The 15945-nt window shown below is 40.6% G+C and overlaps 2 protein-coding genes across 3 annotated transcripts in view; one reads left to right on the top strand and one right to left on the bottom strand.

Moving 5' to 3' along the window:
* Positions 1-9753, top strand: part of b3galt1b (UDP-Gal:betaGlcNAc beta 1,3-galactosyltransferase, polypeptide 1b) — a 64002-nt gene extending 54249 nt beyond the window's left edge. The window contains exon 2 of the mRNA XM_026145252.2: positions 7190-9753. Within this exon, the coding sequence (XP_026001037.1) occupies positions 7421-8407 (987 nt within the window). The 5' untranslated portion in view covers positions 7190-7420 and the 3' untranslated portion in view covers positions 8408-9753. The remainder of the gene's footprint in view (positions 1-7189) is intronic.
* A 1604-nt stretch (positions 9754-11357) lies between these two features.
* stk39 (serine threonine kinase 39) overlaps positions 11358-15945 on the bottom strand; it is a 33235-nt gene continuing 28647 nt past the window's right edge. For both annotated transcript variants that reach the window (XM_026145249.2, XM_026145248.2), the window contains one exon: positions 11358-12799. In XM_026145249.2, the coding sequence (XP_026001034.1) occupies positions 12725-12799 (75 nt within the window). In that variant the 3' untranslated portion in view covers positions 11358-12724. The remainder of the gene's footprint in view (positions 12800-15945) is intronic.

Below are 15945 nucleotides of genomic sequence, written 5' to 3'. Positions count from 1 at the left end.
GAGCATGTTCACTCCCCCAATTGTCCCGATTACTTCACCTGTGTCTCGTGAACATCACCCGTTGGCCTTTCCCAGATCAGCTCTTTGAGTATAAATAGTCCTGTCTCTCCCTTACTCTTCTGTATCGCATAAATGTAACGCATTACTGTAATAAATTCAGTCATTATATTACATTTGCAATTATGTGGTTACCTGCATAGCAAAAGTTCTTCAGTTATCTGCTTGCTGGGCAGAAAGAAAAACAACAAACTTGTGAATTACACTCTCTAACAACACTCTCTGAAAGAATTACTTTTTAAAATTAAATATCCAAACAGCAGGGGTCATCCATCCCTCTGTGTTCACCTTGAGAAGCTTCTATGTTTTAGATTTGTTACTTTTGCTGTGCATTTGGGCTATGTTACAATCTAAATAAAAGCATTAGATCCTCTCCAGGGTCAACCTTGATATGATCACTTCCTCGAGCAACCATTTGAGAAACATAATTGTAGGACAATCTGTCAATATATGTTAAAGTTACAAGTGGATACTTAAGTTTGTTAATATGACTTTTAAGCATCATGTCACAACAGTCTTATAACAGTCTCTGGGGTTTATTGAGTAGAAAAGCACACTATATATACTGCATTTTACTCTTACTCTTCTTTAAAATATTTATTTTATTAAATATTTATCTTACCACTTTGGCTTATGAAAGCAAAATGTTCTCTAGAAACTGTTGCTGAAGAAGTTGCAGTAGAGCAGAAAGCATATAATTGCCCTGGGTCTCATTAAGATCGTTAAGATTAGATTGTCCTTTGGTTGGATTGTGTTTAACAATCAGGCCTAACATCTGCATGCCTATCACCTGTGCAGCAGTTTACTACAGGCTAAGAAAACTGGCTGTTTGTACATATATATTTTTTAATCTCAGCCACAAAGGTGGATTAAATGATGCACAATCATCCCAACCATCATCAGCACACAAGTGATTTATCAGTTGGTTAAAACACTATCAAACCGTAGAGCAACAAGGCATTATAAAATTCAGTCTCTTTTGTTTTGCCATTCAGAATCCTAAATTCATGCCTGACTCTTTCACTAGTATTAAAAAGCAATTTCTCCCGTATCAGTCTGACTCAGGGACAGATTTACTAGTCATTTAATCTCATCCTGTGCAGGTATGTAAGAGATGCAGACCAGCTTAGACATTTTTATTCTGAAAAGCCGTTGGAGGTTATGCTTTACAGTGAAATGAACAATCACATAATCACTGCCTCATTTGTCTGGTAGACTTTGCTTCAGTCTGGAGAATAAAATTTTAAGGTATCAGACTCAGGTGTCAGCTTTCTATCAGCCTGCTGTTATATATATTATGCATCTGAGCAAGTCTACATGGGCCTTGTGTTTGTGCAGCTCTTTGTTTTCACTGCGCCATTAGCCCCAGAGTAAACAGCCATTCCTCGTTCCTGGCCTTGTTATACTGTCTTCCCTGTGCATGACCCTCATCCCTCCTCTGGGACGAGAACATATTGACGCCTCTGTGTATTTCTCGTGTCTGAGTAAAGTGTTATTAAAGGGAACAACTGTTTACCACTGTAAATCCAATGAGATATAACAGCCATTTCACAAGAGGACCAGGCCAATATTGTGAGAAATAAGTTTGGCTGGAAGACACAAGGGGAAAGTGAGGAGTAAACACATTTTTTAAGATGGCCTCGAAGTGATGATCTGCCCCTATAAAGTAGGGATGTCAACACAGCCGTGTATTGGCGATAACTGTGTTATTGTGTCAATAAAGTGCATATTGTAAATAACTGTGCAGTTGTTCTTTTGAACAACTACGATTGCAACCTCTTTTGCCACCTGCATGCACCTGTACTTTGAGCATAAATTTAATTAGTTTGCTGAAAACAATATACAGAATAAACAGCATTATAAATGAATTTTACTTTTTTATCATTGCATTTTGGGTTGTTGTTTTTTTGTAAAAGTCTTGTTTATATCATAAACATTCATTTTTGACCATAATATCCAATTCGTGACACTGTTTGTCTACAGTTTGTTTTCCCTCACACAGAGCTTAAACAAAAAAAATTGTTATTGATTCATTTATAGCGCCGATTTCTCACAGGCTTATCTTCCTTAAAGCACTAATTCATCTGATAGATTATTTTCTACAAAGGAAAATACATTGTTTTGCAAGTGTGGTCTTTGTTGTGGCTCAGTTGTCTTTTAGTCTAACAGAGTCCTTTTGTATGAGGGTATAGACTGCAGGTAATTACGCTCTATTGGTAAATGGAATTAAAGTCACGTCATTATGGCTATATTTGTCTGCTCAGGTTGCTGTTACAGGCATGGCGCTTTAAGGATGAAGCCTGATGGGAAATGTATTCGGGATGTGTGTAGCGGGACCGCCCGTGTGGGTGTGTGAAGAGAGAGAGAAAAAGGGATGTAAAGAAAAGTAGTAAAAGAAATATAAGAACTTCCTCGGCAGCCAGAGTGTGTCGGTGATGCTCGCTGTGAGTAAACTGTTTTCAGCCCACTATACGCGGTGTTCGTGCCTTGGAGAAGAAATAAAGTTCAGTGAAGCAGTTTTCCCACGCCTCTTTCCATCTTTTCACTAGTGGAGTTGACCTGTACAGTAAGCAGGCTGCCGGTAGTGCCAAAAAGTGATTGTCTGCCAAAAACTGATTTCCGGTATTTGCCAAAAAGTGATTGCTCGTATTTGAACTGCTATAAGCAACTTGTTGGGCTATAATATGTGAAACATGTGTCAAATGCATCCCTCATGGATGACACAAAGTCACACTGAGCCACAAACAACATTCGTGTAACAAGGCGTAATCAGTTTTTGGCAGTGACTTAAAACCTTTATTTATGCAGTTAAAAAAATCTCATTAACATTAAAAATAAAGACGTGGAGGTCCCTCCGGTCCGCTGACCTCCGGCTGAGCGGGACCCTCCTCGGCCGGCAGCGAGAGCTCCGGCAGCGAGAGCTCCTCCTCGGCCGGCAGCGAGAGCTCCGGCAGCGAGAGCTCCTCCTCGGCCGGCAGCGAGAGCTCCTCAGAGTCACAGTCAGAGTCAGACTCACAGAGTCTGTAAACCCTGTCCATAACCTCCCTCCTGAGCCTCTCCTCCGAGACCGCTGGGTCCATGCGTGGCGGGATCATTCTGTCACGGTCTGGCTGGCAGACCGTGGGGATGTGTGGGGAAAGAGGACCCAGGCGCGGTACTCTGTGTATAAACAGTGCGTTTATTTACAGTGATGGAAACAATAACAGTAAATCCCCGTGCTCTCCCGTGACTCCCGTGTCGTGTCTTCCCAAAAGTCCGTGCTCCGTGTTCTCCACTGCCGTGTGTCCACACACACCCCGTGCCTGCTGCCCTCCGAGGTTCCACGCTCCTCCTGAGGGGAAAATGACAGAGGCAGCCGTCAAGACACTTAATTCCAGTAGGCATACACTCAGACTTTAGCTAAGCAGAAGACTAACGTGGAGTCTCATGGAATGATCCCGCGTCGGTGGGAGCTCCAAGACTCTCCTAAGTAGCTCCCCCGACGAGCCCTGATCAGCGGCAGGTGTGTGGCTTCGGGTGTGGCCAGTCCTTCCGCAGGGCCACACCCCTCAGGCCTGCAGGTGGCTGAGCTCCATCCTCCAAGCATCCCCGCAGACATAAACACACACACTCACATCTACAATCATGGAGGAGAGCAGCAGCAATACCAAAATACATATAATAATCATAATAATAATATGATACATGACTGCTCAGGGATCCTGGGTCGCCCAGTCCCAGGACCCTGACAAAAAATGTCTTTTGTAAGAGTAAGTTGGCCAAGAGCACAGCAGAAATGGCAGCAAATATTACAATAGTTCTGTAAAAATATTTTAAGTGGGGATAAAGGACCGGATTGGTTATAATGTAAGTACAATAACACAGAGTTGTAAAGATACTTGAAAAAACAGATAATTTTTTAACTCTATATATAACCCCTTTGTAAACGCTGTTCACCGAAGTCTATTTACCAACATACGTAAAGATATTACACATAAAAAATACACGGAAACATTGGAAATCACTTTTTGGAACAAAACACCTGGCTACGAGCAAGTCACGGAGCCTTCAAGTAACTGCCAGAGGTTTCCTTACTACGGTTCGGGGCCGCGGATCTGGCGCCGTAACACTGCTTTCCAGCTTTGAAGATGGGTATATAGGGCTTTACTGCATTTTGGCCATTCTCCTGTGAAATGCGTAGTGTGATCTACCTTGAACAAAAAGAAAAGTCAGCGAGAGCTTCAAAAAGCTGTGAGACATGATCTACATGTTAACATATCCTTTATAGGGAGCTCAGCCACCTGTGCAAAAGGACAGCCAAATTCCATCTCAGCGTCCACGCAGCAGAATGACTGCTCAGAAAATAAACAAGCGAAAGACATCTGTGGCAGGAAGACTGTATAGCTGTGCAGCACAGAACAAAACAGGGGAGGGGGCATCCCAGGGGAGGGTCCTATCATGGCACAGTGTTTCCTTTGTGTCACCATATCGCGCTGCAGAATCCTGCCAACCCCAGAGCTCTTTTGAGCCCCAGAAGAAGAGAGATTGTAAAGCATACTTTTGCTTTTTGGTTGAGTTTTTTTCTGTTTTGTTTTTTTTAAAGGGCATTTTTCTACTCTTGTGAAATGTCAACCTCCACACTGGGATGATGTACTGAATGCTGAAAATGCTGTCTTTTAGATTATTGCACAAGATCTGTTGCTCAGTGATATGCAGGCACGAGTATTTAATTCAGGTTACAGTAATAAAGTGAATGAAAGGTGTTATTGTTTTGTCTGCTTAGACAAAAAAAGTGATTGGATGTCCTGAAGTAAATGTTTAAAGTTGTATTTTTTTGGCGTTTTCAGTCTTTATTCTTAAGTGTAGTGCAGAGAGTAGACAGTAAAGTGGGGAGAAGGGAAATAGTCTCTGCCTCTGCAGTTATCTTTGATATGTGGGTCACCCACTCAACTATGTAAGCCGTATTGGTGCCCGTGAAGTAAAATTTTATACAGGTGTGCTGTACCTAAGGACAGATTCATATATGTTTTTTTTTTTTCTTCCATCTCAGTTCACTTGATATTTCTACCATACTGTCACCTCACATCCTCACAGCAGGAGGGTTCTTTTCAACAAACGCTGTATGTGGCAGGCTGAGGCATAGACCCAATGTGCAGGACTTGAAGCAGAACTGAACTGAAAAAAGCAGCTTTATTGCTGGACTTAAAGGAAAATTACAAACTAGGAAATTTGGAATGGAATAAATAATCAACTAGGAGATTTAAACATGAGGGAGACACGCAAAATGATGGAGATTGCGACAATGTACAGAAGGAAACAGGGCTTAAATACACACAAGGAATTCAGGGAGATTAAATACACCAGGGAACACAGATGAACTAAATCTGACTAACAAAACTGAACACGACACACACAGGACAAGTGATTGTCACGCAAAACGAAAAAAGAAAACAGGAATTCACTAGCACTGAGACACGGACACAGTGAGATGACAGAGGCGAGACAAAGAGGCGAGACAAAGAGGCGAGACAAAGAGACTCGCGGGAGACAGAGACGAACACAGAGGAAGCAGATTGACAGAGACGCGACTGTAGAAACAGGACGTAAACAAACTCTAAGACCACAGGGATTTGACACAAGAAGCTGGGGAACACTGAGGGAGGAAACTAATACAACTTAGAATAGAATGCTAAATCCAATATTAACATGTGAAAAAAACTAATATTCAAACCAAGAATAACACGATATCCCATTAACCCTTAGAAGCTCCATCACAATTTAGAACAACTTAGCAACATTGGGCAAACAGGCCATTATGACATTTCTTGAAATTCCAGCTGAGGCTTTTGCTTGTGGAGTTTGCTTGGTCTTCTCATCACTGTGTGGGTTTCCTAAGGGTATCTTGACTTCCTCACACAGTCCAAACACATGTTTGGTTAATTAGTTATTTTAAATTGGCCATAACTATGAGCTGGGTAAAGAACTTGGAGTGCATAGTATAACGTCCTGTATGTATGATTTAAAAAAATGTGAGTTGTAATCTAAAGTACTTTCAGTCCTTTCAGTGGTGAGTAAGACTAGAAAAGAGCTGTATAAACAACCCATACTTGTCAGCTGGAGATGTACTAAGAATATCTACCATCCATCCACCTTCCTCCACTTCTCAGGGGGACTAGAGCTTTAGTGTCAGTGGATAAGCTGCTACTGTGTAATAATCGAATAGTGTTAAACTATACTGTTGTACATTTTGCTTTTATCACACTTTTGTATTCTTAGTGCAAAGCCTTTCTTTGTAGGAGAGTTTTCCAATTAGTCATTACAATGACCAGACTCATGTTGGCGAGGTCCCCTCATGAAGCTGAAACATCTCTGACCTAGCCTTGGGCTGTTTGTGGTGTGTTTGTGGGTGCATTGTCCTCCTGGGGAAAGTTGCTGCCCTGGAGCTAAGTCTGCAACATTTTTAAGTGGATGCTGAGTATTAAAGAAACACCTACATAATGACTGCCAGGTCCCAAGGTTTCCCAGCAGAGCACTGCATTGTGACAAAGTGTTATTCAGTTCATCTGCCTGTGGTTTTAAGGTCGTACTTGATCAGTAATAGTTACGTTTGGCCTGAGTAATAAAAGAGATCTGAACACTTTTACTAATGTGCTAAACAAATATACATGAAATTCAAAATGTGACAGTCACACAATCACAACATTTCACCCGATCTATACCAAGCCTGATACCCAGCATTCACAAAACCCTCACACTCATGTGGGTTCCCACTGAATAATAAGTGAGTTTTAACAATGCAGAAAATAAACGTGCCTGACAATGATTTGCTTTTTCCAGACGGCAGATGATTCGCAATTTATCCCACATATTTGCTGCGGTGATATTATTTTATTAGATATTGAGTTCATCCAAGTACTTTTCTTTCGTCCTCCAACTTGATTTACAAAGATACAAATTAGAAATCATCTAGTGAGTGATTTTGAGCGGCTCAGCAGCATTTCCTCATTTATTTGAATTGTTCTTGATAACTAAGTCTGCGCTGTGGGAAATGCTTCTACTGAGTTCAGCTGATTGAAACAAACTTCATTTAAAGATTTTCAGGGACACATGCTTTTTTTTATACTCATGTTTTCTTTCTCTCGCTCTCTTTCAGATGTAAATGGAGAAGCAGCAGTGTCACAAAGAGGGAGGCGGACGTCCAAACAGTTTTAAAGTGCTTTAAAATCCAAAAAAGATCCTTTCTGTCTGAAGTAATCCATTACTGACCATTAATGTCAAACCGCATGCTGGAGCAGCTTAATGCTGCCTCGCCAGGTGAAACGTCACTAATGGAAAGAAAGCCTTATGAGATCCTACTCATTAAAACACACCTAAATGCAGCATAATGCCTTCCAAAGTGTCATGTTTATACCTGTTGACAGTGGTCTGCTGGGCGAGCGCTCTGTGGTACTTGAGCATAACTCGCCCAACGTCCACGTACGTTGGCCACATGTCAGTGCCTATACGGAAGACTGTGAAACCTCATAAAAACATCACCTTCAACAACATCCGCACCCGCCCCCTTAACCCACACGCCTTTGAGTTTGTCATCAATGAGCCCAAGAAATGCGAAAGCGTCACGCCCTTTCTGGTCATTCTCATCAGCACCACCCACAAAGAGTTTGATGCGAGGCAGGCCATCAGAGAGACCTGGGGCGATGAGTCGACCTTCGGCGACGTCCGCATCCTTACGATCTTTCTGCTGGGCAGGAACACGGACCCTGTGCTGAACCAGATGGTGGAACAGGAGAGTCAAATCTTCCATGACATCGTGGTGGAGGACTTTATCGATTCCTACCACAATCTAACCCTCAAGACCATGATGGGAATGCGCTGGGTGGCGACTTTCTGCCCCAAAGCACAGTATGTCATGAAGACAGACAGTGACATCTTTGTCAACATGGACAATCTAATCTACAAGCTCCTGAAACCCAACACCAAACCAAGGAGGAGATATTTCACTGGCTACGTAATAAATGGTGGTCCCATTAGAGATATGCGTAGCAAGTGGTACATGCCCAGAGACTTGTATCCTGAAAGCAAATACCCACCTTTCTGCTCGGGCACCGGCTACGTGTTCTCAGCAGATGTAGCTGAGCTAATCTACAAGACTTCATTACACACAAGACTGTTGCACTTGGAGGATGTCTATGTGGGACTGTGTTTGCGAAAGCTGGGCATACACCCTTATCAGAACAGTGGTTTTAATCACTGGAAAATGGCTTACAGCCTCTGCAGATACAGGCGGGTTATCACCGTCCACCAGATCTCCCCGGAGGAGATGCACCGTATTTGGAATGACATGTCCAGCAAGAAACACTTGAGATGTTAGGGGACACGAGAGACACTTACAAAACAAAAAAAACCACGTTATTTTTCCCTTTTTCTTTGCCTTTTTCACCATTTAAAGTATTATCACCGAATGATGTAAACACCGAGAGGGCTGCTGCGAGTCTATTTCAAGACAGACGTTTCCATTAACATCCATCTACGTCTATATCTCACCTCATGATTGTTAATGAATGCACGAGGCTTGTAAAGTGTGTATTCTCATGCATAATTAAAATGGGGTGTTGTTAGTGAAAGTAATTTGTTCATATACTCCAGGTCCAATTTATGTAGACTATTCTTTAAAGGCATTAAGTCAATCAGCGTTAAGCATTAATTAGTGTGGCCTAACAGTTTGAGTCGGCAACATTTTCTATGCTAAAGTGTCCTTGAGCATGACACTGAATCTCTACCAGCTGCTGACCGAGCAAGCCTGACCTTCTCTAAGATTGCAAGCCAAAAGAAAAAAATGTGGAAATCAATAAAGTATCTACTTACCATAGATTAGATCCCTGTATGATGCACTTCAAAAATGTTTCTTAGAATTGAGAGAAGAGTTCTTTTACAATAAGAATGCAAATGTAACTCTAATTAGAAAAAAAGCGAAACCAGGTCGCATGCTGTGCTCTCACTTTTAAATCATACAAAGCTGAAAACAGGCTGCAGTCAATTATCAATCATCTAACAGAAGCTGAAAGGATAATTTGGCATGAAAACAAGTTATAAGGCCAAATGTTTGGGTTTTAATCAGCCCGCACAGTTAATCAGTCTTTTTTCTCGAATTTTCCTGATGTTTTTGTTTACATTTTGTCCTCATTTCACCACCTTTTTCTCTGAGAAAGCTGTTTGTATATTTCAGTTTTTAGATGCATTTTGTTGTTTTCTCACTCTGACATTTTCACTCTTGAGGTAATTATGTGTTTCAGCTATCAGCTTCTCATTACTGCAGCTGCTGCTCTTGGTTATGTACGCTGTATATCATCAGCTATTTCGGCTCATCAGCCTCTTCCACACATCAAGAGAAATGCAGCATCATGTCGTACAAGTGTCAGTTTAATTGTAACTAAGACCATTACCGACTTGATGAATTATCATATGTATCTGGCGTATCAGTAATTATGGAAGAACTGCTTCTGACATCATCGAGAACATTGTCTCTTGAACAACGTGGTGTTCACAGCCAAATTTCCTTTTCCTTTTATTTTTCTTTCAAAGGTTTTGTAGTATTATAAGCTAATGTGGCATTTACTGTGAAACCATCTATCCCATAAGGGGTTATTGTTATATATTGTATGTTTTTTATATTAAAAAACAAATACTTGAATAATTAAAGTTATAATACTGCTTTTACTCAGTGCCTTCTTCCAGTTTCATCAGTTGGTGGGTGGTGAAGGGTTGCAGCTTTATTGGCTTTTTTTGTGGGGGGGTTTTTGTTTAGAGATTTTGTATTGTGGAGGGCAGTTTGCTTTTTTTAATTTCAATTATTTACTAGACTTGTATAAAAAGAGGAAAGAGAGTGAAAAAGAAAAGAAAAAGAGTGGGTAGGTTACATCATAGTCTATACCCCTTCCTCTTTCAATCTTCAGCCCAACCTTCTCTCAATGTAAGCAAAGTTGGGATTATTTGGGAATATTTTTTTTTAAATAGCAGGGAAAAAAAACTTCCTTATTCTAACCAGTTACAGGCCTAGTCTATACCAAAGCTCTCACCAAAGAACAAGCCTGGAATCCATACACCCACAGCACACTTGCTAGTACCGCCTTTTGTCTTCAGAACTGCTTTAAATCTTTTGTGGCTCAGATTCAACAAGATGCTGAAAACATTCCTCAGAGATTTTGGTCCATAATAACATCATAGCATCACACAGTTGATGCAGAATATTCAGTGGCACATCCACGATGTGAATCTCCCATTTCACCACATCTCAAAGGTGCTCTATTTGACTGAGATCTGGTAACTTTGGGGGCCATTTCAGTAAAGTGAATTGTCATGTTCAACAAATCAGTTTGATATGATACAAGCTTTGTGCATTGTGGTCATAAAGAGATGGACATGGTCAGGAAATAGCATAGCTGGTACTAAAGGGCCGGCAAATGTTGTAGCAGAAATTGAGACTTACTGGATCCATTAACGTCACACAATATAGTCTTCTGCTGATTTAGTCCATCTGATTCAAAGTCCAACATTAAGAGACGCTCCTCTCCGTACCTTGGTTTTAACCAGCGGTTATTTGACTTACTGTTGCCGTTCTTTTAGCTTAAAGCAGTTTTGCCACTCTCTTCTGGTTATTAAGGCATTTTTATCCAGAAAACTGCAGCTCACTGGATATTTTCTCTTTTTGAGACTGTGCTCTCTAAGCCCTAGAGATGGTTGTGGAAGAACAATCCCAGTAGATCAGCAGTTTCTGAAATACTCGGGCCATCTCATCTGGTACTAACAACCGTGCCATGTTCAAAGTCACTTATAAATTCACATTCTGATGCTCATAACTGCTGCTGACATGCAACTGACTGATTAGATGTTTGAGTGAGAAGTTGAATAGGTCTACCTAACAAAGTGGCCTGTGAGTGTGTAATTTATGTGTATGCAAGAACTGTTTTTAACATGTCTACATTAAGGGGTTTTTTTTATTATTTAGCTAGAAAACCAGACAGATCACTATATGATGTCAGATATTCTGTAGTATAGGTTTGTAACATTAACAGAAATAAACAACTGGTCATACCGTACCACATTATGCCACAGTAACTTATACTTTTTGTGTATTAAAATGTAAAACTGTGCATTTTATATTTATGAATTCAGACTTGTACTTTAAAAAGCATATTTGCAGAAATATGGTAAGTTATTCAACTCCTTTGCAATCACAAACAAACATCGATTGAAGTGTAGGAGGTTCATTCTAATAGCAGCTGACAGATTTTTTTTTAAAAATAAAATACTTCACACACTTGTTTTTAAATCATAGCAATTCTTTATTGGTTGCTCTTAATCCGAAACTTGACATCAGCTGATTACAGAAGGAACAGGGGTAATATGTTGAAATGGTACACAGAACTGTACATAGAAAACACAATAAATTACTTCATAAAATAAAGAATTTAGTAGAAGTTAATATTGACCACCTCAATACCTAAAAAATAATTTAGAGCTACTGGACTTGTTTGGACAAACAAATGGCTCGTCACCTTTTCGGCAGTTGCCGTTTGGTTTCATCTTCAAATGCATCGTCATCCAGTACACTTTAGTAACTATGATGTTTCGGGGAACGAAAAAGTTTTGTAGTGCAGCAGGACAGAGCAAGGAAATTCAACCATTGTGTTTTGCTGATTAGCATCTGAAAACCCATCAACAAGAACAGATTATATGACTGCAGGTCCTGTTACGGTGTGTTCGTCTGACGACAGAAGCACATAAATTAACTTGTCTCCCGGGGCTAAGCATCTGTTTGTCAGGTCCACGCATTCAGCCCAAAAGTGCATTTTAGCTTGCCTCATTAAGTTAAGATACTTCACTTGAATTGTGTCATTGCTGAAATAATACACTGGTGGAATGGCAATCAGCAGGTTCCCCCTCTTTGTGCGGTCTCATTTATCGACTACTTTCTTAGGCACAGAAAAATGAACAAGGCACCTCTAGCATTTTGAAGCATTAACACTGTTGAGAGCAGCAAATTATACACAGTAGCATCCAGGTCTCCTTTTTTTTTCCTGCACACTCAAGCAAATGGTTGTTAATGTGAAACAGGTCTTAATATGGAAATACAATTCATTCTCTTTTGACATTCATTATGTTCTTATGAAAATGTGCTTTTTCCCATAAATTAACGTATTCGTACATTCTGACACAGACCTCAGGGAAACTTCTCGAATGAGTGCGTTTGTGAGATGTGAGTCAAAGCAAATTTGTTTTCACTGTGGCAACAAATCAGCATGGGAAGAAAAAACCCTTCTCATTTCAATAAATAATGAGAGCTTTGCTGAACACAGAGGTAATATGATGTAAAACAAAAACGAGTTCAAGAAATAAATAAATAGAACATTCAAAGCTACATCTTAATCACCTTCTTTTGCCACCTGAGTACACCTTTAGGTTCCTCGGCTGTGCGCTGGGCAGTGGAATGTCGTTAAGTTTAAAGATAGGACAGTAAGCAGGGAAGCCGGCGCTAACGAGGGTGGTGGAAGAAATGGGCATCGGGGAAGGTGAGGCGGAGCCAGGAAGTGAGGAAGGGAAGATATTGCAGGAAGTGGTGGAGTGTTCCTCAGTCTGTCTGCCCTGAACTGTCTTCCCTGTCTCACCTGCTACAGTCACGAAGAGAGCATCAACTAACACTGAGCTGCGCAAAGCCGATCAACTTCACTTCATCAGGGATCTCCGTGTCATCGCAGCTGGAAGCCTGCATGGGAAAGAAGACAGTCAGAGGATCATCAACAGAAGCAGGGAGCTGAAACTACTGAAACTGAGTTTAATATGGAACCAAATCTGAGACTCATTTTCAAAATGAGAAAAAAAATGACATAATTTCCCTCACCGGATACAAGCTACGTTTTAAACTGGTAGTAATGGTTATTATTAAGAACTCGTCAGCTTCTTAATTATTTTTTGTCCACATAGCATGCAGTCATGTGGAAAATAATTTTTTCACAGAGCGCGATGCAAAAACTAAGGACACCCACACTGCTTCCATAGGAACTAAGAGGGTAAGTAGAAGCCAGGGGCTGTTAATCAAATTTACTTGATAAATAGAGCTTCAGTTTGCAGGTCTGAAACGTTCAGGTGTGCATTAACACAATGCCAAGGAGGAAAGATATCAGCAATGGTCTTAGGGAAGCAAGTGTGCCTACCCATTAATCTAGGAGTGATTATAAGGCCATTTCAAAGCAATTTGAAGCCCATCATTCTACAGTGAGAAAGATTTTTATGTCCCAGAAAACTCACCCCAAGGTCAGCAATGCTCAGAGAAACTGCAAAAACCCCATGAACTACATCTTACCTCAACAGACTTCAGTCAGCATGTTAAATGTTAAACTTCATGATAGCAAAATTAGAAAAACACTGAACAAGCATGGCCTCTTTGGAAGGGTTGTAAGGGAAAAAGCCCCTTCTCTCTAAAAAGAACATGGCAGCACAGTTTAGGTTTGCACATCTGAACAAACCGCTAGACTTTGGAACAACGTTGTTTGGACAGATGAGACGAGAGAGAGAAGATTGGCCATAATGGACGACCCCACGTTTGGCGAGTACATCAGCACAAACACCTCATACCAACAGTCAAGCACCGCGGAGGAGAGGTGATAATTTGGGTTCATTTTGCAGCCAATCATTGATTCGACCTCTGTACCAAAGAGTCAAAATTTATGCAGATAATTTATGGTGTGGGTGGCATTAAAGCAACTTTATGACTGAACTGAACAAGAGATCAGAATAGACTCATGAACTCACAACGACTGACTGTATTAATAACTGTGCCTCCATGGTGATTACACAACTGCAGAGCCCTCAGAGAGTGTATGGGTGGCTTTGCCAGATAAGGTGCAAATTGGTGGAGCCCATCGGGTGTTGGGTCACCAGTTTAAGCTCTCCATGAGGATGGTTGATTCATTTTCTCTGAGCAGTGATACAAATTACTATGCAAAATATATTAAAGTAATGCTTCAGTCAAGGACATCTGTGCAGCCTAAAATGGAGGTGACTGCAAATGACTGAGAAGAGACGGTTGCTAACCTTGTAGGTTAGCAAAGTTAGCATTAGTCATTCACTGGTGTGGGCTTTTCTCTAATAATTCAAGTTCTAAGCAGCAAAGTCACCAACATTGACATTTTCTACTCAGGAGGCAGGCTCCTGAGCTACTCTATTAAAATTCCTACCAACTATATATAAAAACTAACACCTGACAATGCTTAGCAATGAAATATAAAGTTTTCTTCCATAACACAGAAATTTTAAAGTTTCACGAACTTACAGAAAACACCTAATACAGCAGAATTTTCTCACTGCTTGTATCAGCAGTCATAAAAAAATCTTATTAGAATTACTGGCTTGTGCAAATGGTTGGTTATAATTATAAGAGTGAACAAGAAATATAAGCTAGTCACATCTGACCAATTCCTAATAGTCCTTGTTTTTTACAGGAACATTACGATATGAAATGTTAGGTTAACAAAGATGTTGTTAATCCCATTAATTAAAGTTTTCTACCTAATGGCACACAAGTATTGCTCTCTTTAATAACATGTGTTTACCCACTATTTTGTGCAAAAATAGCTGCTGTAAAAACAATAGTCTATCAGTTATTATCATTGCTGTGGCTGCTGCATGATATCAGATTAAAGCAGTACTGCTAAGCAGTTTGTGTAGCTAGGGTAAACTATATCAGTGATGTGGACTCTGTTATTTACATATCATCTGGTGCGTTGTGTGTTTCATGGTTTCGTTTCGTTTGTCCAATTAAGGTAAGTCTCAAAGCTGCAGAGAATAAAATTATGTGTTAGTCTGTGGAAGGCTCTTTCGTGCTGCTACACAACAGTGCTCCTGAGGCCAGTAAACATATATATATATAGTTTTAGAATCTAGCATAAAAAACCCTGACTGACCTCCACTGGCCATGCACAACTTCTGAGATCATTTGTGAGCTTGATTGGAAGCGAGACAACCGACATCAGAGCCAACCTCATTAAAGCTGAGGTGGGAAAATGGGCTCAAACCCCTGGCAACCCATTGTACCTTTCTGAAAAACAATGATTACACAAAACACCATCCTCCAATAATTCACCATATTTCTTTAACTTGCAGCAGCTTGTCTCACCTCTGTTTTAGGCTGCACAGATCCCCTTTACTGAAGCAATATTTGAATTCATTCTGCATGTTAATTTGTGTCACTGCTCAGAGAAAATACATTTTCCTTTTTTTGAACCAGCCATCCTCGTGAAAAGCTTAACCTCGTGACCCAACATCCAATGTCCTTCACCAATTTGCACCTTATCTGAGAAAACCACCCATACACTCTCGGGCTCTGCAGTTGTGTAATCACCATGGAGGCACTGTTATTAAAACAGTCCGTTTTTGTGAGCTCATGAGTCTATTCTGATCTCTTGTTCAGTTCAGTCATAAAGCAGCTATAGTGCCACCCACACCATAAATTGTCTTCATAAAGTGTTATGAATTGTTCCCCTTGCAGGGGTAATTATTCTCACTCTCTGGGTTTTGTGACACCACCCTCGTAACTCGTAATTCGTTCAGAAAGGCGGAGTTGAGCTGCAGTGAGAATTTAGCACTGCCTGCAGAGTTAACACGTGGAAATGAAAGCATGCCCATATATCTACATGGCATGCCCAGTACAGCCCTCACTCTGGCTCTCCAGAGATTTGTCCACCTGCTGATAAGGCAAATGGCAGAAAGGTCACACTGTAAAATACTGCAACCCAAAGCACAGATGTTGTTTACCCACAACTACACAAAGGTCAATAAAACATAATTTACATATTTTTTTGTCAAATACAAAGAAACTGGCATTATTTCCTTTCTTAATATCACATTCTAATA

The sequence above is a fragment of the Astatotilapia calliptera genome, chromosome 16 (genome assembly GCF_964374335.1).
Source record: "Astatotilapia calliptera chromosome 16, fAstCal68.1, whole genome shotgun sequence".
NCBI classification, from domain to species: domain Eukaryota; kingdom Metazoa; phylum Chordata; class Actinopteri; order Cichliformes; family Cichlidae; genus Astatotilapia; species Astatotilapia calliptera.
Note: the sequence above shows the minus strand (reverse complement) of the source record. Positions and strands in the feature narration are given on the sequence as shown.